At 42.1% G+C, this 24,733-nt stretch overlaps 1 protein-coding gene across 7 annotated transcripts in view; it reads right to left on the reverse strand.

Annotated features, from left to right (window-relative positions):
- SMARCA2 (SWI/SNF related, matrix associated, actin dependent regulator of chromatin, subfamily a, member 2) overlaps positions 1–24,733 on the reverse strand; it is a 179,781-nt gene that overhangs the window by 110,375 nt on the left and 44,673 nt on the right. For all 7 annotated transcript variants that reach the window (XM_061425431.1, XM_061425428.1, XM_061425433.1 and 4 more), the window contains exons 8-15: positions 24,428–24,601; positions 21,491–21,661; positions 12,679–12,732; positions 9,453–9,583; positions 9,170–9,227; positions 6,777–6,877; positions 4,977–5,124; positions 654–817 (exon numbers count right to left, since the gene is read on the reverse strand). In XM_061425431.1, the coding sequence (XP_061281415.1) occupies positions 654–817; positions 4,977–5,124; positions 6,777–6,877; positions 9,170–9,227; positions 9,453–9,583; positions 12,679–12,732; positions 21,491–21,661; positions 24,428–24,601 (1,001 nt within the window). The remainder of the gene's footprint in view (positions 1–653; positions 818–4,976; positions 5,125–6,776; positions 6,878–9,169; positions 9,228–9,452; positions 9,584–12,678; positions 12,733–21,490; positions 21,662–24,427; positions 24,602–24,733) is intronic.

A 24,733-nucleotide genomic window follows, 5' to 3' on the forward strand; every position in this document is an offset into this window, starting at 1 on the left:
CTTGTGTGCAACCTCACACCACAGTCAGATGCACTCCCATCCAAGGAGGGTAGTTTTGAACAGGAATTCCTTCCTGCAGGTATGTCCACTCAAAACCCGCAAGGTCCACGCAGTGGACAAGGCACTGGAAATGTGATGGAAAACAGTGAAGACCTGTCCTGACAAAGCGGCATCACCACTGCAGATAAACCACAGTACTGAGGGCAGTTCAATACAAAGTTCAGAGTCTGGATTTTGATTTAGACTCTGCTTTAAAGGGGACAGTAAAGGAAGATCTAAGAATATACATTTTTTTGAATATATGTAGCCTTTTAGAAACATAAGAAAAAAATAGGAAATCTTAAAAAAATCAAAACTTTCAGCTTCATGAGCCACTTCAGGTGTGATAAAGAATGAGACCCACTATGCGGTGTGCAGGCTGTGTAGACTGCAACAACACGACGGGCTAGGAAAAAATCACTTCATTTTGTGCTTATGTAGCCAATCAAAGAGGCCAGGGTGGGAGACAGGGTGGGAAATGAAACATCTAAATCCAGATTATATGCTCTTGATAATCCCACTACAGGCTACAACTCTGCCTTAAATGACAGATGACAAATAGGGCAAGCTCTAACATAAAGAAAGATAACTGCAGAATAAATGGCTTTACTTACGAAAGGGGAACAATGATGAGATAGGGGCCATTGAGTCGTTTGTGCTCCATCAGATAAGTGATGAGTGCAATGGTCTGTATGGTCTTTCCCAGCCCCATTTCATCAGCTAAGATTCCGTTCAAATTGTTATTATACAGAGAAACCATCCATTCCAGGCCCTGGAGCTGAAATGAAGAGTAATTGCTTCAATTATCCAAGATCTGCACAGGTAATTAATACTAATACAACTCAAGTGGGGCTGCGACTTCTTAACTCCTCCGTGCTGTACGTCGGATTTCCCGCAGTAGGAACGTGGGGGAAGCACCAGCACAAAACGAAATTCAACTGTGAGCCTGTAATCGCCCCACTGCTTGGCAGGTGCTGAGTGCTAATCAGATTTAGAAGTGATGGGCTGGAGCGCTCCGGGGGGATTTTAAGCAGCTTTACCGTTCATCCCTACTTAGCATTTCACAGTATATGGCATTCTAGAATTATTAGAGATGAAGAAAACCCAAATGAAAATCCATTCTAACCACTCCAAGAACAAAAAGCCAATGTGAGAATTAAAGAAAAACAAGCCAGAAGGCAGGTTGGGCATGGAGATCACAGGTCATTAGAAACAGCCTTCCTGGTAATAAAGAGCCTGTCAGCCCCTCGGGGGTGGGGTCCCCTCAAGTGAGGTAGCAGAGTGATCACGGAGCCAGGGGCATCTGCTGGCGGAGAAAGCTCCCAGGCCTCACAGGGGAACTCTGCAATGCAGGTGCTCCCCAAAGGCAGCTGACCCCAGGAACCACCTTCAGCACAGTTAAGTACAAAAGCACAGCACCAGAGACACAGCTTTGGATTCCCACGTTACACACAAGAAAGAGTGGGTGAAAATACAAAATTGTCCAACTTTCCTCTCCAACCACCAACTCCCTTCCACCACCGTTACCACAGATGTTAGTTTAAATGAGAGGATTAACTCTGTCTCTCTCTCTATATATACATATGCATGTGTGCTCAGTCATGTCCAGCTTTTTGCAACCCCATGTCACTATAGTCTCCAGGCTCCTCTGTCTATGAATTGTCCATGAAACTGACCTGATTACAGACAGGTCAAAAGAAACATCCGTTATGTTTACAGCCTGCTGCTGCTGCTAAATCGCTTCAGTCGTGTCCGACTCTGTGCGACCCCATAGATGGCAGCCCACCAGGCTCCCCGGTCCCTGGGATTCTCCAGGCAAGAACACTGGAGTGGGGTGCCATTTCCTCCTCCAGGGCATCTACCTGACACAGAGATCAAACCTGCGTTTCTTGTGTCTCTTACATTGGCATGAAATTCTTTACCACTGCACCACCTGTGTGTGTCTGTGTGTGTGTGTAATTGCTACAGTCAATTTAGCTTGCTAATGAAGTTACGCTTAGGGAAACGTTAATTTTCATTTCTTTCATGTAAAAACAAGAAAAGTGATTCTTCCATTTTCAATATTTATTAAGTGGTGATTCTGTGAAAGGACCAGGCAAGGAGCTACAGCACAAGGATATCTACATATGTAAGATGCATGCCTCCCTTCTGAAGTTTACAAAGAGAAGCCAATAGGCCATTCATGCACCAAGAAGCAGTTGGCAGTGCGAATGTCATATTTATAAAACTGTATAGACCAGAATTTTTCTTGGGATGAGCAACTACAATGGTTTGAAGAAGTACTTGGATAAGCTTCTTGGGGTGCCTTGTACCATGCAAGATTCTGAATCATCCTAAAGGTTTTTGCAGAACAGCAGTAATACCGAGAGATGAGAAGAACAGAAAGAGGCCCTCAGGGGATGCGCAAAAGAGAGAGGGGCAGAGGAGGAATGGTGGGAACCCAGAGTGCTCAGTGGGAGGAGCTGCACGCCTGCAATGTGACCCCGAGACCACCCGACCTTTAGGAGTCAGCTAAATGCCAGACACATTTAGACACTCCATGGGAGTGGATTTCTTTCTCTATTTGTTAATGAAAATTGGCAAAGGGGCTGAATTTTGCATCTGTTTTAATCCCAGGTAAAACAGAAGCAGAAATTGATTTCATCAGGTGGACATGGGTAGTCAGAGTCCAGGAATAAGAAACTTTATGAAGCAAAAAAAAAAAACCAGAGGAGGGGCAGAGTGAGGCATGTTCAGGAAATCTTACAGCAGCCAGCAGAGGAGGAAGGCCATAGAGGAGGAGATAGGTTTGAAAAGACAGTGATGAAGAATACTTAAAAAGTTCTCAGATGGCAGAAGGAAATCAATGCGGCTTTAAAAGTTATTTATGAATAATCTAAAGAATGCACTTTCCATACACAGACATACAGGAGGTCATCAGAACCAACTCCAAGTTCCTATCTACATCAGGTAGGCCAAATCAGATGACAACAACTTTGAACTTCATGAAACTAGCATGGTCTTTGGAGAGAACATTGACCTCACTGCAGGCAGAGCACTGGTTCTCAAATTGTGCTCCAGGGACTCTTGAGGGTCTCCAGACTCTTCTGAGGAGATCACAAGATCAAAATTATTTTCTTATTAACACTAAGGCATCATCTGTCTTTTATATTGCATTGACATTTGCATTGATGACGCAAAAGCAGTAGTGGGTATAAACTGCTGGTGCTTTAACACAAATCACGGCAGTACTGAGGCAGCAGCAGCTGTATTCTTCACCTCCACACAATGGCAACCAACACAGTGCTGCATTCTCAGAGTTCAGTGGAGCCTGGACTCAAGTTCCAAAAGTTTGAGAGCTATTGGCCAAAGGTGTATATTGGGTTGGTCAAAGAGCTTGTTTAAGTTTTCCATAATATCCATAAGATGTTATGGAAAAACCTGAATGAAGTTTTGACCACATTAGTACTTCCCAAAGTGTATTCCAAAGGACCCTAATTTTATAGGATATGAAGAGGAATATGATATACGAAAAGAAAGTTTGGTGGCCAGAGAAATTTGGGCAATACGAAGCTAAACTCATTTCACTGTAGGATGCTGATACGGATGCGTGACACATTTATTTTTGCAGAGTCATGAGTTGCTGATGCACAGCATGGGCTACCAAGAGGGGTCACTGCCAGGGTGCTCAGACGTCTGACTGGCTCTGAAAGTCCTGGATGACACCTCTGATCAATTATAAGGGCCTCTGTTCATTCTTATACATCTCCAACTTTGGAATAGTAAATTATACAGTAATCCAAGTTACAGCTGATAGTATTTCCCATATTTATTAATATTTAACCACAGAACCCATTTTTCCCATTCTTTTTGGGGTCTATCTCACAGGACAAATGTTGCAAGGAACACACTTTGGAAAATACTATGAAGCGGAAGGAGGTAAAAGACAGGTGCTGACCTCATTACAGACAGGTCAAAAGAAACATCCGTTATGTTTACAGCCTGCTGCTGCTGCTAAGTCACTTCAGTCGTGTCCGACTCTGTGTGACCCCATAGACGGCAGCCCACCAGGCTCCCCCGTCCCTGGGATTCTCCAGGCAAGAACACTGGAGTGGGTTGCTATTTCCTTCTCCAATGCAGGAAAGTGAAAAGTGAAAGGGAAGTCGCTCAGTCGTGTCCGACTCTTTGCGACCCCATGGACTACAGCCTACCAGGCTTCTCCGTCCATGGGATATTCCAGGCAAGAGTGCTGGAGTGGGGTGCCATTGTCTTCTCCATGTTTACAGCCTAGTTTTCATCAAAGCATGGATGCTCACCCCTTTACTGTGTCCCCCCCCCAAAAAAAAAGCATGTAAATGTTGTAGACAGCAATTCTTAGGTGGCTGAATTCATAATGTTAAACTATAGCTACCACCGAAAGTTTTGAAGAAATATACTTCATTTACTTCAAAAAGGGACACAGATGTTCCCTGTACTCATAGAAAGTAGCTGGGTTTTCCCTTCTGAAGAGATCCATGGGTAAAACAGTTGCAAAGGTTAAGTCAGGATTTCTGAAAACAATTCATCCCAAAACCATAAAAGGGAAAATGGGTAAACGCCTTAGTGAAGAAGGTAAAATGGAACGCTCTAAACAAGAGTTACAGGCACAGCAGAGAGAACTGCTACTCTAGAAGCGATATGAGGACTTCCCTGGTGGGCCAGTGGTTAAGACTCCACAATTTCACTGCAGAGGGGCATGGGTTTGATCCCTGGCCTGGGGAACTAGGATCCCACATGCCATGAAGTATGGCCAAAAATGAAAAAAGAAAGAATCTAACCCCAGACGCCTGCCATCATCAACTCTCTTGAGCAATTAGCATGCACACAACATATCCAATCAAAATTAGGTAACAGATTGCAACTTGCCAAGAATACAGTTCCCTGTGTTACCAAGAATACACAGTTACCACATCAGTTACCTGATAATGCTTCAGGGTTCCATTAATGAGGAGGGCCGACTGCTTCTCCACCCTCTCGGAGATGGCGTGGGCCACGGTATAGTAGGACTGGGAGCCTCTGGCACTGTACTGCATGCTGTACTCATCGTCCACATCTTGCTTAGCTGTCCTGGGGCAGAGAAAGTGGAGAGTCACGCACAGGGAAGTTGTGCATGAATGGAGAGCCAAAAACAGATGCAGTAAGTAGAGCTTCATTTATCACCTCCTTCACGTGTGCATGCTCAGTCATATCCAACTCTTTGGGACGCTATAGACTGCAGCCTACCCGGCTCCTCTGTCCATGGGATTCTCCAGGCAAGAATGCTGGAGTGAGTTGCCATGCCCTCCTCCAGGGGATCTTCCCGACATAGGGATAAAACCTGAGTCTCTTGCATCTCCTGCACTGGCAGGCAGATTCTTAACCACTAGCGCCACCTGGGAAGCCCCCACACCTACTTCATGCCCAGCAGGTAAAACATATCTGTAATCCTCGCAAAAAGCAAGCAAGGCAGACGTTACTATTACCTTCCCTACTTTACACCTGTGGAGAACTTCAGACTAAGTTCAAGACTTCATGAATTTTCCCAGGTCGCATGAAGGACGCTGGCATCAGGATTTGCACACAGGCCTTCCTGACTTCAGATGACTGCTGTGAGCATGAACTGTATGCCTGCAAGTTCACACTTTGCCAGTGAAGTGTCCTAGGCCCTTGAAAATCAAAGATAAATCCTACCCACAGAACACTGCCCAAAGGTTGGACAGATTAGAGGGGGAAGAAGGTGGCATTAAAGACACGGGAAAGAGAAGAGGTAGCGTTCTGTTTTTGCACCAGGTTAACCGACTACTGTGTCACTCCACAGAGGGGGCGTGCGAGTGTGCATGCTAAGTTGCTTCATTCCTGTTGGATTCCTTGCAACCCTATGGACCGTCCATGGGATTCTCCAGGCAAGAATACTGGAGTATGTTGCCATGCTCCCCGCCTCCAAGGGATCTTCCTGACCTAGGGATCGAACCTACATCTCCTGTGGTTCCTGCATTGCAGGCAGATTCTTTACCACTTAGCCACCATGGAAGCCTCCTATGGAGGTGGGGTGGGGGTGGGCTCCTAAAACATTCAGTGAAGAAGGGGGCAGATGGATAAAGGAAAGATTATTGAAGTGGGCACAGAGCCCTGGAATAAAAGGAGAAAATATCAGAATGCCTATTTCTGGTTTTTTTTTTTTAAATCTCATCACTTTAAAATGTTCTCTTTTGCAGATTGTTTCACCACAATTTTTCTTTTAACACTAGAGCGATACAGGCAAAGAGCTGTATAGCCCACCGGTGTAGAGGATGGGTGCGGTGAGGCAAAGAGCTCGGTGCTCAGGTGAGGGGAAGGACTCTGGGGTGTTTCAGAGACTGGGCTGGGGGAGTCAGGGGCTGACCACCTGCAGCAGCGAGGACAGAGAAGGGAAGGGCACATCCCTTGTGGGTTTCTGGAGGAGTGTTGATGCCATTACGGGAGGTGGGAAAGGCTGCCGGTTGGAGGGGCAAATTTCAACTAGGATGGAAGTGCTTATGACATGAGAAACCCAGGAGTGAGGGAGTCAGGAAGGAGAAGAGGACTAAAGAAGGGGCTGAGCGGTGGGACACGCTGGTGACCTCTGATGGTGGCATTTCAAGGGGATTCTGGGCATAAAGTCAGCTTCCATCCTTAAAGACAAAATTCTCTAAAAGAAAATTCATAGGGGATAACCCTCATGAAACGCATGTACAAGAGATGAAACTCTGAGCGATACATACTCGATGATCTGCTTGGCGTCCTTCTCCGAAACCTCCTCGCTGTTTGGATCCAGAAGTATTTTCTCTTCAGTTTCCTGCCTGCTGGACTCTTCCTCCTCATCCTGGAAAAGGAACAAAGACTCCACTTTAAAATAAAGAGGGAATCCCTAGGATTGGCATTTTGTGGAAAGAAAGGGAATAGTATTCAACTTGTCAAGTGAAGTGAACGCAACCGAGGGGGGACATAAATTTAACCCTAACCTACACTAGGCAATTCCCACCGCTCTATCGCTGTTTAAACCACTGAATGAAAGAACAGAAGGAGCCCTCTAGGGATCCTGGAACCCTTGCTCCCCGGGAGTAAATACGTAAAAACCATGCCAGAAAGATGGATCTGTATCAATATTTGGTCATCAGAGAGTCTTGCAGATCAGGGGTCCCTAACCCTCGGGTCACGGATGGGTACCAGTTCATGGCCTGTTAGGAACAGGGCTGCACAGCAGGAGGTGAGCAGCGGGCAATTGAGTGAAGCTTCATCTCTATTTACAGCTGCTCCCTATTGCCTGTATCCCCATGGTCTGTGGAAAAACTCTTCCACGAAACTGGTCCCTGGTGCCAAAAAGGTTGGGGACTGCTGCTGTAGACATCTGCTCTTGATAACTGAGCCACCTTCTAAAACCCTTCTCTTCCAAAGCCAGTTGAAGAGATCTTAGTATTGTCTTTCTGATGATGCCAGTGGACCCTGGATGTTCTCACACGCCTTCACGGCGGAGGGACTGGAGCTTGTAGGCATGTGGTCTTCTGGGTGTGTGTTCTGGGGCCACTTCATATTTCTGGATATGTAGATAAACACTGTCAATAACATGGCAAAGGATTCATCACCTCCCCACCTACTTGGTTCTGCTGGCCCGTTGGAAAGCTTTACTAAATATCCATTATATCCACTACTACCCACTTGGTGTTGAAGGCTATATCTTTTCAGATAACCTAGAAGAATCCCCTTTAAAAGTAGGCTTAAAGAGAATGATGCTTTTCCATCACTTTTGAATGAAACAATGAGGACTGACAATGATCGTAATGCTGAACGTTAAATCTATGATCACAGATCATTGAACTGTAAGGGGTAAAATGAGGAGTGGGTACAGCTCCTTCATGACCAGGTGAACCCCAAGAGGGGACATGACTGGCCACAGATGAGGACCCAGTCTCTGGACCCCCAGCTCAGAGTTCACTCTGGTCCCAGTTGTCTGGAGCTGTCTGCAGTTGTCACTCTTAGGAGGGCACCCTTGGGTTGAGCAGCCTTCTTTATCTCGTCTCTGTCCCTCCCTGGCTCTCAGATTCAATGAGAAGATTCTTCCAACGGATCATTTATGGACCCATTCATCCGAGTAAACAAGAGATATTTAAAAAATTGATTTTGTAAGTTTCAAATATCTCAGAGAAAGAGTGGCCTATAAAAAAAAATAGCATTCCTCCAAAAGTATTTGCTTGTTAATAGTACGCTTTAAAAAATAATAATAACTTTTATTATCTTTCATCTTTAATCCATGGTAGATTAATTTAGGAAACACAGGTCCACAAAACAGAACAAAATAACAACAGTCTTAAAATTCTGGTGAGCTGTCACTGGTAAGGCTGCTCTGCTCTGGTGTTCTTTGAACCAAGATTCCTCTAAACTGGTAAACATCAGATTTATGACTACACACTAGCAATGCTCTAATAAAGGAGATAAAAATCTTCATTTATTTCTTCTATTTGTAATTGTTAAGCAATTTAAAGTTGATCTAGAAATACCTTGATTATTCTTTCATTTCTATTAAAAGTATACCATTTTAGGTTCTAGATACAGTAAGTATTCCTTCCAAGAGACTGAGAAAGGTGGATACCAATTATATCCAAAGAATTAAAACAAGAATCCCATTAAAAAAAAAAAAACAACAACAAAAAAAAACAACAAACCAAGAGGCTCAATAAACTCATTAAACCAAGTACATGTTGCCCTTTTTGTCCAAATTTCAATACTTACAGCTTCAAACAGGCCTAAGCACTAAAGGACTTCAGGCATTTTTAGGCTCTTAACCCTCAGTGTAAACCACTTAGAAGCATGGAATTGCTTTTCCCAAAGTAATCCATCTCCAATTTTCCTCCAGAGACCTTTCTACCACCTCCAATTTAATGCCAGCTTCTCTTTTCTTGGTTTCAAATAAATTGAGAATTCACCAAGTTTCCCCACTGGCCAGAACGAGCCCCTGAGAAGTCACTGTGAAACTAGGCATGAACCAGCGAAGCTCCGGCAAACCCTCCAGGCCAGTAGTCACCCGCTGGCTAACAGTGGCGGACGAAGAGGCAGAAGGACCCAGGTATTTTCTGAGAACATTCCAGCCAATGAACTCCAAACAGAGACACAAACATACCTCCTCCTCATAATCAGAATCACTCTCTTCACTGTCCGATCTAGGGGCAACTTCGTAACTACGAGAAAAAGAGCAGGGAGGAAGAGCAAGTTTAGCTTTTTAAATTATTATGTGTGTGTATGTGTATACACAAATACATACGGCCCATTCTATGTACAAATGACAAATGCAAGTAATAACCTCAGTTCAGCAATGGTCAGGTTGTTTCAGTTCCCAGATTTTACAAGGACCACAAAAATCTAAAAAGCCAAAGAACACCAATAATTCTGCTTTCATGCCATACCCAGGATTCATTTCCAACCAGGCGTCCAGCTGACTTGCTTTGGGTGCTTCTGGGCCAAACAGGACCTTGCCAGTTTCTGTGTGAGTCACTTTGACGGGGAGGTCACTCATCTGGCTGCTCTCGTCTATGGGCTAGACAGAAGAAAAGACACGGCACTGCTTAGTATTATGATATTCTCCCAACTCTGTGCTACAGTTTGTGGCTATCCAGCATTTGAAACCCTTTCCTGTGATTAGAAATTTTGTCTCCTGGTGAGATGCCTCCCAGGTGGGATGTGGGAGGTCACTTTTCACTAAAGAAATGGAAAACATTGGCCTTCCTTGAAGCTAAGGTGTTGGCACAAGACCTAAGCTCTGCAACTGGGCACATTCACCAAGGCTCTGAATCAGGACCTAGAAGAAAGCGAGGGCCAATGGGCACACTGGCACGAGAGCAGACAACAGTGGCAGCATTGCCAGTGCAGTGGTATTGGCCATGCCTACTCCCAAGGCCAGCTGTGTCTTCACTAACCAGGTGTAGAGTACACCACAGTAACACATCACTGAAATAACAGCGTAGTCCCAGTCAGATTATTGCCTTCCGGAGATCTGATGACCCATGCAATATCCTAGTGACATGTTGCCTTCTTACTTAAATCAAGCAGAGCTGATTCTTGCCATTTTCAACTAAGAACCCTTAAACCCCCACATATTAATTTGCTGTTGTTCAGTCACTAAGTCATGTCCGACTCTTAGGGACCCCATGGACTGCAGCATGCCAGGCTTCCCTGTCCTTCACTGTCTCCCAGAGTATGTTCAAACTCATGTCTATTATGTTGATGATGTCATCGAACCGTCTCATCCTCTGTTTCCCCTTTCTCCTCATGCCCTCAGTCTATCCCAGCATCAGGGTTTCTTCCAGTGAGTGGCTCTTCGCATCAGGTGGCCAAAGTATTGGAGCTTCAGTTCAGCCTCAGTCCTTCCAACGAATATTCAGGATACTTCCCCCAGATAAAGACTACTACAAACTCATGGTTTCAGAGAGAATGATGGAAAAAAGAAAGAGGGATTGTCACTTGTGTCATCTCTTAATGGCCAGTGTGGCTTCTGCAGAAACAATGTCATTTCATCCAAAACCAAACCATCAGGTACCTAGCCCAACCATGGGGACCTGCAATAAAGCAAAAGGCTCTGCTCATCGGAAATCTGGCAAATCGACCAGGTTTGAGCTGAAATTCGTCACTGGACTCTCAATGAAAAGTAGTTTGCTCAGAAAATTAAGAGAATAAGTGAAATTGCAGAGGCTGTGTTTAACCTACTTCAGAGAACAAACTGTTTAAAAAGGTCTAAAACTGGAGTAATCCTAGGCAAATGAATGCTATGATTACAGGGTGACTGTGCATCTAGGAGCAGGCCCCCAGGCGAGATGTCTGTTTGGAAACGCTTGATCTGTGAGGAATTCAAGTTATCCATTTCCTTTAAAGTGATAAAATTCACACATTTAGGCAATTCACTAATTCCGAAAAGTTGTTTCTAAATTGTTATTTGGAGTTAAAATGGAAAAACAGCGTGCTGTAGGTTATCTTCTATATCTAATAGGAAATGACCATGTTCCCCCTCCACCTCAAAACTGGTTCTCTCCCCCTTCTCCCTCAACACAGCACTGTCAGAAAAAGAAACATCATATTAGCAATTATCCACAAAAATAACCTGGAAAAATAAAAAGAGAAGGCTTACTCCAGAGTTTCTGTCCTTTTATGTGCGCTGAAGCAATGGTTGTGAACACTGTTACTTTGCATTTCAAGACAATGCTTCTTCCTCATTAATGTAGAAGGTCATCTATATGTTCATGTGATAAGTAGGACACCTACCGTAAGTAGCGTTTCCTACATTTCCTACTTACGTAGGAACTGCTACCATTTCCCTTGGAAGAATCATATTCCATTATCTTGACCTGTTGTACTACAGCTTGTTTTACTGTTTGTGTCATACCTCAGAGAAAACTGAGAATTGCTACAGCTGAAATTAGAACTTTGGCAGAAACACTGAGTGAACACAGCAGAGTGTAATCAAAACATTATTTCAAGACAAACCAGGTAAGATGAAGACTGCCCACTATAGCAAACAGAACATATCATGTGCTATGATTTAAAAAAAAGAAAAAAGCGTATGAGCTAATTTTCCCAGGGGATAATATAAGAGAGCTACCACACTAACACCTTAAAATCTCTCCCTATGTGCTTGTTAATTACAGACCCACGTGAGGCATGCTTTGGTAAGGCTGGGCTTTCACAAATTAGAGCGATTCCTAAGTGCCCTAACATACAATATTCTTCCCCTATAATAGCCCACTGAGTGTTTCTCACACATTAGACATTTATCCCAATCTTTTCTTTCCTTGTGATGAATTATAGCGGTTAAGTAACATTTATTGTTCAAGAGGTTTCTGCATAAAATAGTGGTTTCAACCTTTTACCTGCCATTGGGCCGTTCACATTCATAATATGACTCATGTGAACGGTGATTCTGGAAAGGAAAGAGGCAACCCTCCACCCACCCCAATCTTCCAGGCAGATTTTTCAGAATCTGTGAGAGGAGAAGGCAGTTTGAAACAAATGCCCTTCCCATCCCACTCTGAAGGACACATGCTCGTGTGAATCACTGGCACAGAACTCTGAGTTTTCAGAGAAAAAAAAAAAAATCCAATAAATCAATCACTGTATTCTGGTGATGCAGGAGAATATCAGAAATAACAGAAATAAAATTTAGAAATATACTGATGAATCTACGAATAGAAGCTATAGGGTAAGCTTACAGAAAATTAAAAAAAAAAAAAATAGGCTACCAAATACATAAATTGTTTGGCTTATGGAGTTATGAAATTTCAAAGTAAATGAAAGAAACTGGGTCATATTTTATGCTTCTGCATCATTGACAGGGAAAATGTAATTATAGAATCACTTAAGATTTTTCCACATTCTGTATATTCATAAACACATGCTTATATGTGCACAGAAAATTTCTGGAATGGTATACAAGAAACTTAATATCAGTTGATTGGCAGTCTGAGATGGAAGATTACTGTTTAGTGTATTCCTTTTATGCTATTTTAATTGTCTACTATGCTAATGGACTACTCTTTTTACTTAAAAAATGAATAGCGGAGTGAAAAATACAATTAGTATACACAGAGAATAGCAGGGCTTCATTCAGCAGAGTACAGTAAAAATGGATGCAAAATCCCTTACCTCTCCATCTGGTCCCAGGGCAGACTCTCCTCCTTCTGCGTTCTCTTCAGCCTTCTGCAAAACAATGTCAAATGTTAGGTATGAACCCAGAAGGTGGGTACAGGAAGGACCTCATGGCAACTCAGTGGCAGGCACATAACAGCATTTCATTACTACTTGTCATCATCCAACAGAGCTTAAGAATTAATGCCTTTTATGTGTGTTTCTCTTCACTCTCTGAGACAGAGTGTATATTTTATTGGCAACTTGCAGGGAGTGACTGAAGCTAGATGTGACTCAGGGTTGGCCCATTAGAGAGGGGTGGACTGTGTCTTCTAGGATGCAAAGAGCTTAAGATGTGGCAGCATTAAGACCGAGGTCACAATCTGAAATGTGGTTGTATTTGGCACTAGGAAGACACATCCTGAATCAGTTCAACTTGCTCATTCCCTTAGCAAGTTTTCTAAAAAATGTCCCCTCAAGAATGAACTCTGAATCACTCTTGGGTTATAAAAATACGAAATCATTCAAAATCCTGTGTATTCTCTGAATGCTTTTCATTCTACCTAATTGGCTTTCATAATAGCATTTCCTCAGTGGGTATATGGGGAAATTTGATGCAGATTCTGTGGTCTCATAGAAAATTCTGTCATCCTCCATTTCTTAAGCATTCCAGTATCTTAGCCCATTAACCTCTATGTGCCTCAAAGACCGCTTAAATGAAAAGCTAGGATTATGTCACATTTTGTACATACCTGATAGAGCCTCATCTGCAATAAACACAACATAGTCTGAAATTTCTTACATTTATAACAACCTCTTTAACAAGTGAAATCTTTAACACCACCTTCACGGAATCCTTATTTTAAAGTTATTCTGTGTAGTGCGATGAGGAGAAAAAAACCCAACTTCAGTCATTTCCTTTATCAAGACATTTAAGAAAATGAGCTTTCCTCCCCTGGGCCCTTTAGTTAATTAAAAATATACATAATGATACAGAATCAATATTAACTCCACTTTGTTTACTTAAGGCATTGATTGTGTAATACATTTTTTGCTTCCTGTGAAAATAACTCAATTGTCTCTTGACAAAATAGCTTTTATAGAAAATGTCTAGGGTTGAAAATCCAGTCTTTGTCTGTACTGAAGAAGGGCATTTCCCATAAATGTCTGAACTTTCTGAAGTTCTTTGCTAATTTTCTTATAAAATGTACGCGTATACATGTATGCCAAAGCACAACGCGTAAAAAATGTAGCACTTCTACCAAATGAAATGCTCCCTTTGGTTATGATTTCCCAAGAATTTGATTTTCTATTTCTGCAACCCCAAAGTGAAAATATTTCCAAGCTCAAAAGGAATGACCATCATGGAAAAGCACTGGGCCCTATATCTGGGCTATGGATTCGGAGAACAATGGCAGAAAGTCCAGAAAAGGAACCGTCCCTGCTACCAGCTCCCCTGAAAAGTCCATTTTTGGATTTCTCAGGCACTATATTCAGGCGACTTTTTCAATTAATTGCAGAAAGTCAATTAATCCCACCATTCTCTCCATACAAATAAGAAATTAGCTACAAATTTGGCAAACAAAGAATATCAAATGAGACAATGAATAAGCCAATTTCCAGTATCTAGCTAGTGAAAATGGATCACTGTTTCAATGAATAGCACATTTAAAAAGTCTGCAGGACCACAAATAACAGAGTCAAAACTATTATGAAGAACACTCTTCTATGAATATGCTATCAACCAGATAGGGTGTTATCTAAAACTGCCTCATCAGCAGGACTTTCTATTACTTAAAATCCTCTAAACTAATTTTTAAATTTCCATCTAGTATCAAATCCGAGAGGCAATGTAACATTTGACTTAGGAATCTTGGTCCTGGAATTAGGTGAACTGCATTTGAATCCCAGCTTTGTCACTAAGTGCACGAATACTTAGCCACTTGATCTTGAGCAAATCTCTTGAATCTTGGTTCCCTCCTCTGGGAAAGTAGCAGTTCCCACCTCACTGGGCTGCTGCAGGACCGGATCACCATGTTAATACGGATAATCAAGGTTACATGTAATATACATTGCGAGTGTCATTTTTCACAATGTAAAAGAATCAATGACAGTCTGAGGGTTTTTTATGTCTATACAACACACAGCACTGTCTGAAAATTGCTTCCTAACATTACAAAGTCAGGGATTTCTGTCTGTTTTGTTCACACATGTATTTCCATACCTTACAAGGGGTCCTGGCACTCAAAAGACACTAAATAAATATAGTGAATGAAGGAATGAATGAAAATAGCAAGAACAAAGCTTTCCACTTAGCATACACTCAATGAATTATCACCATTGTAATTAGGTGCCAATATATTTGCAAATCATAAAAAAGCTAAGAATGTACACACAGTTCTCTCACTGAACTGGTGCTCTATGATACTTCCTGTGTGTGCCCTGTATCTACACCCAGTTCGGCTGTGCTATTATACAAGGCGGAAGCCAGATGGCAGTCTGCTCTATGGCAGGAGATGTCAAGTTATCCCATCATGCTTTGAATTTCTTCAGTTTGGGGACAATGTCTGGTGGGTATACTTTCATAAATCCACATTCTCACATCAAACTAGTGCTGAACCCTCTACTCCCCTCCCTCCAAAAAAAAAAAAAAATTCTTTTTTTCTTTTGTTTATGGTCAACTCCAAACAGACTGTGACTGGTGCTACCACTGGAGCTAACTCTGGACAGACTCCGAGCCCCTGGTGAAACAACCTGATGCTCCTGTGGCAGTGGCTGCCTGAGGAAGTTCTGTATCAGTGAGTCTGCTCAGCTTATCTCCACTGATTAAAACAAAAACAAAATCCACTTCAGTTCAGCCACTAATCAGGGCTAAAGGAACTTTGTACTGGCTTCTTCCGACCTGCAAAAAGTTGATAACTAACTACCCTCATGGGTGGAGGGTGGAATGTAATTACGGAGGCGGATGTGACACAATATGAAAGAATTGGGCTTCCCGATTTCCAAGGCCAATGTGAATTCAAACACTCTCTTCAGGAATGTTTGTGAACAAAGCTTTGTACTCAGGTACCCATCCTCCTAGGCTGTGTAACACAATCAGTGACAAGGCAAGGACAGAAAGGAAACCCCAAACGTGAAAACCCTGAGGAAGCTGAACCCAAGAAAATGGGCTTTGGGCTTCCCTGATGGTCCAGTGGCTAAGACTTGGTGTGCTCAATGCAGGGGGCATGGGCTTGATCCCTGGTCAGGGAACTAGATCCCATATGCCGCAACTAAGGATTCCACATGCCGCAACTAAGACCCCAGCCTGGCTAAATAAGTGAATAAATATTCAAAGAAAAGAAAATGGGCTTCAATGGGTATTTTATGCAGATTACCAAAACACACGCCACAAACAGCCTCACTTTGTAAAGAAACAGTTTTATATCAAATATCTTACAAACTATATTATACAATGAACACAGTTTATCCCCCAGCAGGTGTTGTTACAATATACCGAAATATCATTTAAATGTGCTGGCATCTTAAAGACTCATTCTGCTCTGAGGGAAACCTAAGATTGTCAGGAATCACTTGGTTATTTTTACTGTCACTTAAAAGGAACTGTGAGCATTAAGATAGGTGAACAGGTAATAAAAAATACCCAAGAATATCAAGTTAACAAGCAATTGCACATGACTTAGGTCGTGCCTTGCAGGGAAAACCAGCTCCAACATTTTGACTCAAGTAACTGGTCAATCCAGTTAAGCAAGACTTTGATCCAAACTCCTGGTTTCACCCATTTTGACACTAAACTTATCAAATAAATCTAATTAATTGTGTCATTGCATTCACCTACCTTTACAATAGTCACTATACTCAAATGCCCAAAATTGCCTTAGAATATTTCTTTCACCTACAAAAATCTCCTTGTGAAGGAAAACTGCAATAAACTAATAGTCTCTGGGGAAAAGAGATAAAAGAACTGAGAAGGACTGGAGAATAAATTGAATATAAAATGTCTCAATAAGATTATAGCTTTTCATCTGATGCTGTTTTCATCATTATACCAAGATGTTTTTTTTTAATTATTTGATACCTAAAAGAAAAACACATTTTTCATCTCTATATTGATCAATACACTAGTGTCAGAAAGGTTCCCCCTCCAAAACATCCCAGATCTGAGATTCACATATAACAGTGTATATAATACTGTTTGATGAGAGGGAAAGAAAGAGAAGCAAAGGCCACAATGAAGAAGAGACTTGGCACAGTGCTCCCCCATGCATTCTCTGAGTACGTTCCCATTAGTATCGTGAGTTTCCAAGAAATGTCACAATAAACACCAAGGGTGTCGTTGTGCTGGTGTACATCCCAGTGAAAGATCTGGGAAGAGGGAATTAAATACTTTAATTTGGGCCTGAAGTCAATAGCTGGGGAAGCTGAACCTCTGAAATGACCAGACTTCTCAGCAGTAGATTCAGGGGCGGGGGGCTGGCATGGGGCTCCTGACCACAGCCCAAGGAAAAACATAGCCTAAATCTATGTAAGAAATGCCTCATTATTACCAGGAACCATCAGAGAGCAGAGGCCAAATAATTAGAAAATTCTCTTTGTAGGAGCTGGGGAGGTAAGGGAAGCAGAGTCTGCCCAAAATAAGACATCCTCATTTCCCACTGCAGGCCACAACCGCCAAGGGGCCTGTCATCGTCCCAAAAGACACCTGACTTAGTAATAGCTAACTGAGCTTCACCTAGAAAAAAATGGCCATTTATTTTCTCAACATCACAGAGAATATGCAATAAGTGGAAAAAGAAGATTTCCTTTTCAGAGAAACCTATAACCATATTTGGACACTCACTATCCTGCATTTATACCACAGAACTTCCTGATAAGATAACCAATATTTACTGAGCACTTACTATGTCCCTGGGAGCATTCAAAGTCCTTTAGATAATCTTGGGCTTCCCAGGTGCTCAGTAGTAGAGAATCCGCAAGCCAGTGCAAAGACGCAGAGACTCAGGTCTCATCCCTGGGTCGGGAAGATGCCTTGGAGTAGGAAATAGCAACCCACTCCAATATTCCTGCCTGGATAATTCCTTGGACAGAGGAGCCTAGCAGGCTATGGAGTCGCAGAGTCAGACACAATTGAGTGGGCACGCATGCATATAACCTCTGCAATCCTTACAACAAATGCAGGCTGTAGGTCCTTTTCCTATCACCTTCTAACAGATGAAGAGACTAAAGAGCTGAGTTATAGATCTCTTAATGAAATATCCTACCAGGGAACAAGAACAATTAGTATTCTATGCTTTCTGATGCAGTTATGAATTTAAAAGACAGTGTATTAATGTGATTTAGATAGTGATCCAAGTCATAAGTGAGCATGTTCACTCCTATGTGTACACACCCCCATTTCAACCTTGGGTCCCTCCAGTAGATAGGCCAGAACTCTCAGGGCAGAGGAAGTAGCCCTCCAAGGGCACAGTAAGCACACACTAACACTGTGCTCATGCTGTCCCACGTGAGCCGGGTGTCATGAGCATGACACCACAGGAGCCGGTGTCACATAGTTAGTTATTTCAATACTTGAAAAACGATTCCTCCTCTAACACTCGAGTAGATACACAGAGTTTACTTCTTTTTCTTCCACTTCAAGAGCATTAATGGAAGTCAGGTTGAGAGAGAGAAGTTTCAGAATGACTTATAAATGTATACTTCATAGAAGTGGCTGTATTGATGAGAAGAGAAAAATTAAGCAAGGTCATGTGAGGTTAAAGGAAACCTGCTTTATTATTCATTAATACCAAGTAACCAGGATCAACTCCCCAAGAAAGAAAGAGGCCTTCTCTGTTACACTGGGGTAATTCTTAAAAAATGACAAAAAGTAACAAAGTTGCCCCTTTCCAATTAAATCACAAGGTCTGTCATACTCATCTTTGATGGCAGAGGTCTTGGAGTGACCTGGATCTTATCCTTCAAGTGTTGCCACTAGTTCAGTGCTATTAGCTCACTGGGTAAAGAAGCTGTTTTCAAAAGAAAGATTTAGGGATGCCTTACTTAATAAGGGGGAGAAAATAACCCTGTAGATAGGTGCAGCGTGATATTATTTCTACGGGAAATGCTGAAAGGGATAGCATAGAATTAAACGTCCCCACGCAGCCTCCCTCCCTGACAGAGAAGCTGGAACAAACAACTCTCAATCATTCACTCTAATGGAGGGGAGAGGAACTCCAGATAATCCAAAGTGTCAAATAATCAGCTTTTGAAAGCATCCATTTTCTTTGCACTTGAATGAAGGTACATCTGAAATTGGGTGACTCACTTTGAACTAAGTCTTAAGTGACACAGTTTTCAGGAAAGACTAGAAAGGATCCCAGTGTCTTCTTGTCCTTTATCCAGTGTCTCCCAACAAGATGGCTGGGAAGGAAATTGAGCCTGATCTCCTTGGTCCTGCTAAGGGCAGGGTGTGCTCAGATGCAAGGCATCCTGACAGCATGCCAGGCAAGAGGGGAAGGGCTGATAATAAAGTAACAATTCTGCATATTTCATCACGTGAGCTCATCAGTGGGAGATGCCTGGAAAGAGACACCAGGTAGACCGGAGTCACTGGGGTGCCTATGACTCGTTTGCCAAGCAATCAGGTCGTAGTCTGGCTCCCTGCCTTCCTTCACAGCATTTGTTACAGTTTATACTTATATATTCAGGTGCATAGTTTGATTAATGTCTGCCTGTCTCCTTCTTTGGTTTAATTAGGAGGGCAGGAGAAATCTTCCTCACCTCTATACTCTCTCCCTCAGAATCTAGCACGCTGCCTAGATCACAGTAAGAGTTCGGTTAATATTTGCTGAGCAACTGCATGGAATAGGAAAAATAAGTGCTATTAGCAAATCTGAAAGCAGGAGTTTGGAAGTAGAGAGTCAACCTATAGATGATGCAGAGTTGCAAGCACCATGAAAAATACCAACAGGTTCCTGCTCTGTAAAGATTAACACAGAAACAAAAGCATAATCATTACTACTCAATTACGTATCTTTCTTTGCCTATGATGATATAGCAATTTAATACTGTGACTGTTTGCTATTTAGTGGCTAAGTCGTGTCCAACTCTTTTGCAACCCCATGGACTGTAGCCCACCAGGCTCCTCTGTCCATGGGATTTCCCAGGCAAGAATATTTGAGTGGGTTGCCATTTCCTTCTCCAGGGGATCTTCCCAACCCAGGAATTGAATCCACATCTTCTGCATTGGCAGGTAGATTCTTTACAACTGAGCCACCTGGGAAGCCCTCAATACTATGGCAACAATCCATTCATTAAAAGCCAGAAGCTCAAATTTGAGTCATTAGCTTTCAATCACAAACAAACATAGAATATGAACTGCGATGTTAAAAACACTAACAGTGACCTTTTTGTTACAGCCTCACAGAATAAACTTCAGGATTAGGAAAAACTAAAACTGCTATTTCATGGGTCCACCTATGGAACACAGGCTTCCCAGGTAATGCTAGTGGTAAAGAACCTGTCTGCCAATTGCAGGAGACATAAGAGACACTGCTTCCATCCCTGGGTTGGGAAGATCCCCTGGAGGAGGGCAGGGCAACCCACTCCAGTATTTTTGCCTGGAGAATCCCAAGGACAGAGGAGGCTAGTGGGTCCCAGTCCATAGGGTTTCAAGGAGTTGAACATGACTGAAGTGACTTAGCATGCACCTACGGAATATTACAGAATTGTATCTGGTTGCCATGTGTCAACTTTAAGTTAGAAATTGGGAGCTGGAATTTTGCAAAGTCTATAATGCGACCTTGACAAGAAAATTTGGTATTTCTCACCAAGGAAATGTCGAAATGCAAACCCTGACTCATCCCTCGTTCACCTTCACAATAAGGGGAGCTATCTTATACTAAAGAAATCAGGTGCAGAAGGCACCTTCTCAATCATTTATTCCTCCTCCTTAATTATGAAACAGGTATGAGAAGTCAGGAGCCATGAAATTAATTATTTTTTGAAAAACATTTTGTTCCATTATTCCGTGCACAGAAAAAAATGATTAAATGCTACCAGTCCTCAGTCTTCACAATTTAAAGCCTTCCTGCTGATGTCTGTACCCAGACCAATCAGGACTGACCATGAAAATGGAATAGCCACCAAGAACTATATTACCAGACTACCTAAGCTTCCAAGAGGATCTAATATATCCACAGGTCCACACAGGGAAGCAGGTTACCCTTGAAGTGAGATATACGATCTGCAGAACAGAGATTGTAAATCTTACCCTCACTTCTCATGATAATTCAGATTATTTTACATAATACTATTGTTTTCTGTAATGACCTAGAACTCTGACCTGCACATTTTCCTCACTGTAACACTAGGACAGCTGAACTGAATGAACAATCTTGGCAATAGCTGTCTGTCCAAACAGGCTGAAATATGTTACTAAAAGTATCTCAAAGCTCTCTCTTTCATCTTCCTCTGGCTCCTTTCAATCTGAACAAGGCATTTTGGTTTTCATTTTTCATTCCAGTTTCTTAACTCAGCAGTCCCCTGCCTACGCATTGCACTTGAGCAAACCCTTCTTTGGGCCATGTTTTCCCCTTTCCTATTGACTATGTGTACTTAGTTTTTTAATATTGTGTCAAACAGTGGAAATAGGAATTGAATATACATTCTGTCCATCTCCAATATGTTGTCTAATATGCCTCATCAACCCATCTATGTCAGCAGTGTTTACGGTAAAATCATCTAAGTCTTCCATGAGGGTAGTTAAGGAGTACTCATTACAGGGCAAGACAGGCCTAAAACCGGTCCCCAAACACATCCCCAGCTCAGCCACAGGCATCAGAGTACTCACCTTCTTCTTCCTCCTCCTCTTCTTCTTCTCTTTGGCCGCCTGGGCTTGCTTGTGCTCCCAAACCAGGTTAGTCAGGTTGGCCACATACTCATCAGTCTGCTGCAAGAGGTATGCTAAACGCCTGTCTTTCTTTTGATCGATCAGTTTTCTATAGCCCTCTTCATCTTCAGCCTATTAAGGAAAGAAGAGTGTGGCGAGAACATAATAAAAGTTTGTGGGCAACACCTTTTCCCACACATCCTTCTCCTGATGGTCTGAACTTTAGCGGTGTGTGCAGCAAACTGAATGATTCCAGCCGCCCAAGTCCTTGAACCCTGGCGGGGACTGGGGAACACAGGGCGGTGTGATGCCTACCTCCCAAGAACGGGGGTTCAGGGCCAGATCAACACATGTAACTACACAATTTCTGTGGTGTGATCAAGCACTTCGAGCCAACTTTCCATTCTTCTTTGTTTAAACTGCACAAAAAGCGTTACAATTTGATGATTTACCATCTGAAGCTTACCCTTAACTTTGTATTGGAAATTGTCAAACATAATCAAAAGCAGAGAAAGTAGTAAACTCACTCATATAACCAACAGCAACCAACACAATTAACTCGTGATGACGTGATGACTCGTTTCACTGCTGCCCTTCCCCCACCTCTGCCCTGTAATTCTGAACTGAATGGTCCTGAAGCAAATTCTGTAATAGCTTTTCATTCGTAAGTATTTCCATAAGTACTTCCAGAGGCGAAGAACTGAATAGGTTTTGAACAAATAATTTCTGATACTTCAAAGCATGACAGACACTGCGGTTGACAGCAAAGGTCAAGTTGTGGGGATTCTGGTCCCAGATCAGCACTGCATGGTGCACCCAGGCGACTGGAGACAAGTCATTTAGCACCTGAAGCCTGAGAGTGCTGAGCCATAAAACAGTCACAGTACTTCCCATTAAGCAACGTTATGAGGTTAAATGGAATAAAAACTCTGATGGACTCTGGATTGTTTCAAGAGAAATCTTTATACATCCCAATAAAAGGACATTTCCAAAATATTTTCTTCACATGATGCAGGATAAAAGGAACACACAGCAAAATCTTTAGAAGGCAGCTGCATTATAGAGGAGCTTGGGTTTTTCAGTCCAAGGGTGTCCCTCCAGCACTTGCCGGAGCGACAGCGGCTTCATCGCTCTTCCTGGCTGCTGTCGGCCCCGTGGATGAACATGAGCCTCGAATGCTATTATAACTCTAATTGCTTTTGGTTATGGTTGATCTCACTTGAAGAAAGAGTGATAAAAAAAAAACTTCAGTTTCTCCGTTATCTGTATATTCCATCATTTAATTGCAAAAATTAATGATTTGCAAATGCCTAATCATTAGTGTCAAACCAATCTGTTACTGAAGTTCTAATATAGTCTCACTTCAGTTGAATCAGACAAATTTGATTGCTTACTGCTCAGATGACTATAAAATGGTCTCCCCAGCTAGTTAGCAGTCTCTGAGACAGTCCCCTCCCATCCAAAAACGGAGCAGGAGGCAGAAGATGACAAGATTTAGTAGCACCTGGACACAGAGCATTTTAAAATATGTTGTTTACTCTCTGAAATCCAAAGAAAAATTAAAGACCAAAAAATGCAAACTGTAATACCAGCCAGGACTGTGTCACTTGAAATTTTTCAGGGACATAATTACAGGTTGACCCTAATGATTTTATCTTCATCCAATACTCAGGCATTACATCCCACAAAGAATATGCAGGTCTCCTATCAATATACATCACACACACTTTTCTAAAATCCATGGTGTGCTCTGAGATTTGATTCCAAAAATAAGTGGCCAATAAAAGCAAATATGTAGGCCTATGACATAAACCAATTCCTCCTGTGTTTATATATCCATTAAAAAGTAACGGTAGAAATGGAATGACCCATGAATAGCATTCCACAATAACACAGCTATAACAAAAAAGAAGTATTTCAAAATTAACTGAAAAATCACTTTTTAAACTGTAAAAGAAACATTTCTACCATTTAAAAAAAAAAAAAAAGATAAGCATAAGTATCAGAGACTTCAAAAAAAAAAAAAAAACTTCCTAGATTCCAAGACACAATTTAATGAGATATTCATTCAAAACAACTTCTGTCATTAGTCTCAAAGAAGCACTATTTTTTAAACCACTTTTTAAATACCACACTGTATTTTCTTTGCTAATATATCATTCAAAATTTTTTCATTAATGTTAGTCTTTTTTTCTCACTGGAATTTTTCACAGTGCTTTAGTATTGATATTATACTTGCTTTAAAAGATGACTTTAGGAGTTTTCTTCTTTTTCTATTCCATGAAACAATTTAATTTAGGCCCTCCATATCTGTGGTTTCTGCATCCGCATCTATAGATGCGGAAGGCTCACTGTCCTACACCATTTCATATAAGAGACTTGAGCATCACGGATCTTGGTATCTGGTGGGGTCCTGGGACCAATCTGTGGATGCCAAGGAATGATTGTATGGTAGGGAGATCATCTTAAAGATTTGGCAGAAATCACAATGAAATATCCTGGACTTTCTGCTTTTGGCAATGGAAGAAAAGGAGAGAATAAGAGAAAAGAGGCACTACTTTAAAAAGAACTGCCACTTCCATCCTTCCAGGTCTGGTCATCAAAACTCCTAAAAACTAGAGAACCTATCTTCACGTGAGAAGCTATCATCGAACTGGCAGTGCCAGTGCCACCCTAGGACATGGAAACACTGTACTCATCAGTGGTAGCCCTTGACTACTGGCATTGCGTTGTCTAGGGAAAAGAAGGTATTTTTACCTTATCCCTGTGAAGTTTAAAGGAATGGATTAGTATACTTGATAAACACCTTTTACTTTCTCCTTGTACCATGGCATGTTTCTCAGTGCAGATGGCTATGAGCAAAGCATTTTCCTGAATTTCCATAGGCAGGGTCCTTACCATCAGCCTCCGCATTCTCTCCTTCTCAATCCGCTCCGTCTCTTTCTTCTGCTCCCTTTCGGTGTTGGCATGCCAGGTGGCCACTGCTTTGGAAAGCTTCTGGATCTTGCCAGCCACAGACCGATGATACTCCTTAAAGTCTTTTGCATGTTGCAAAATACTGTTCAGGTATTCCTAAAGGATCCACAGCAGGGAGAAGAGAAGGCTGAACATCCAGTTCCCAGTTACAGTTTCAACCCAGTCCAAGAAAACTCGCAGTGTGTACTGAACAGCAAGGGGGAACTAGAACCTATTTGGAATGGGCGC

The sequence above is a fragment of the Bos javanicus genome, chromosome 8 (assembly GCF_032452875.1).
Source record: "Bos javanicus breed banteng chromosome 8, ARS-OSU_banteng_1.0, whole genome shotgun sequence".
In the NCBI taxonomy this organism is placed as follows: Eukaryota; Metazoa; Chordata; class Mammalia; order Artiodactyla; family Bovidae; genus Bos; species Bos javanicus.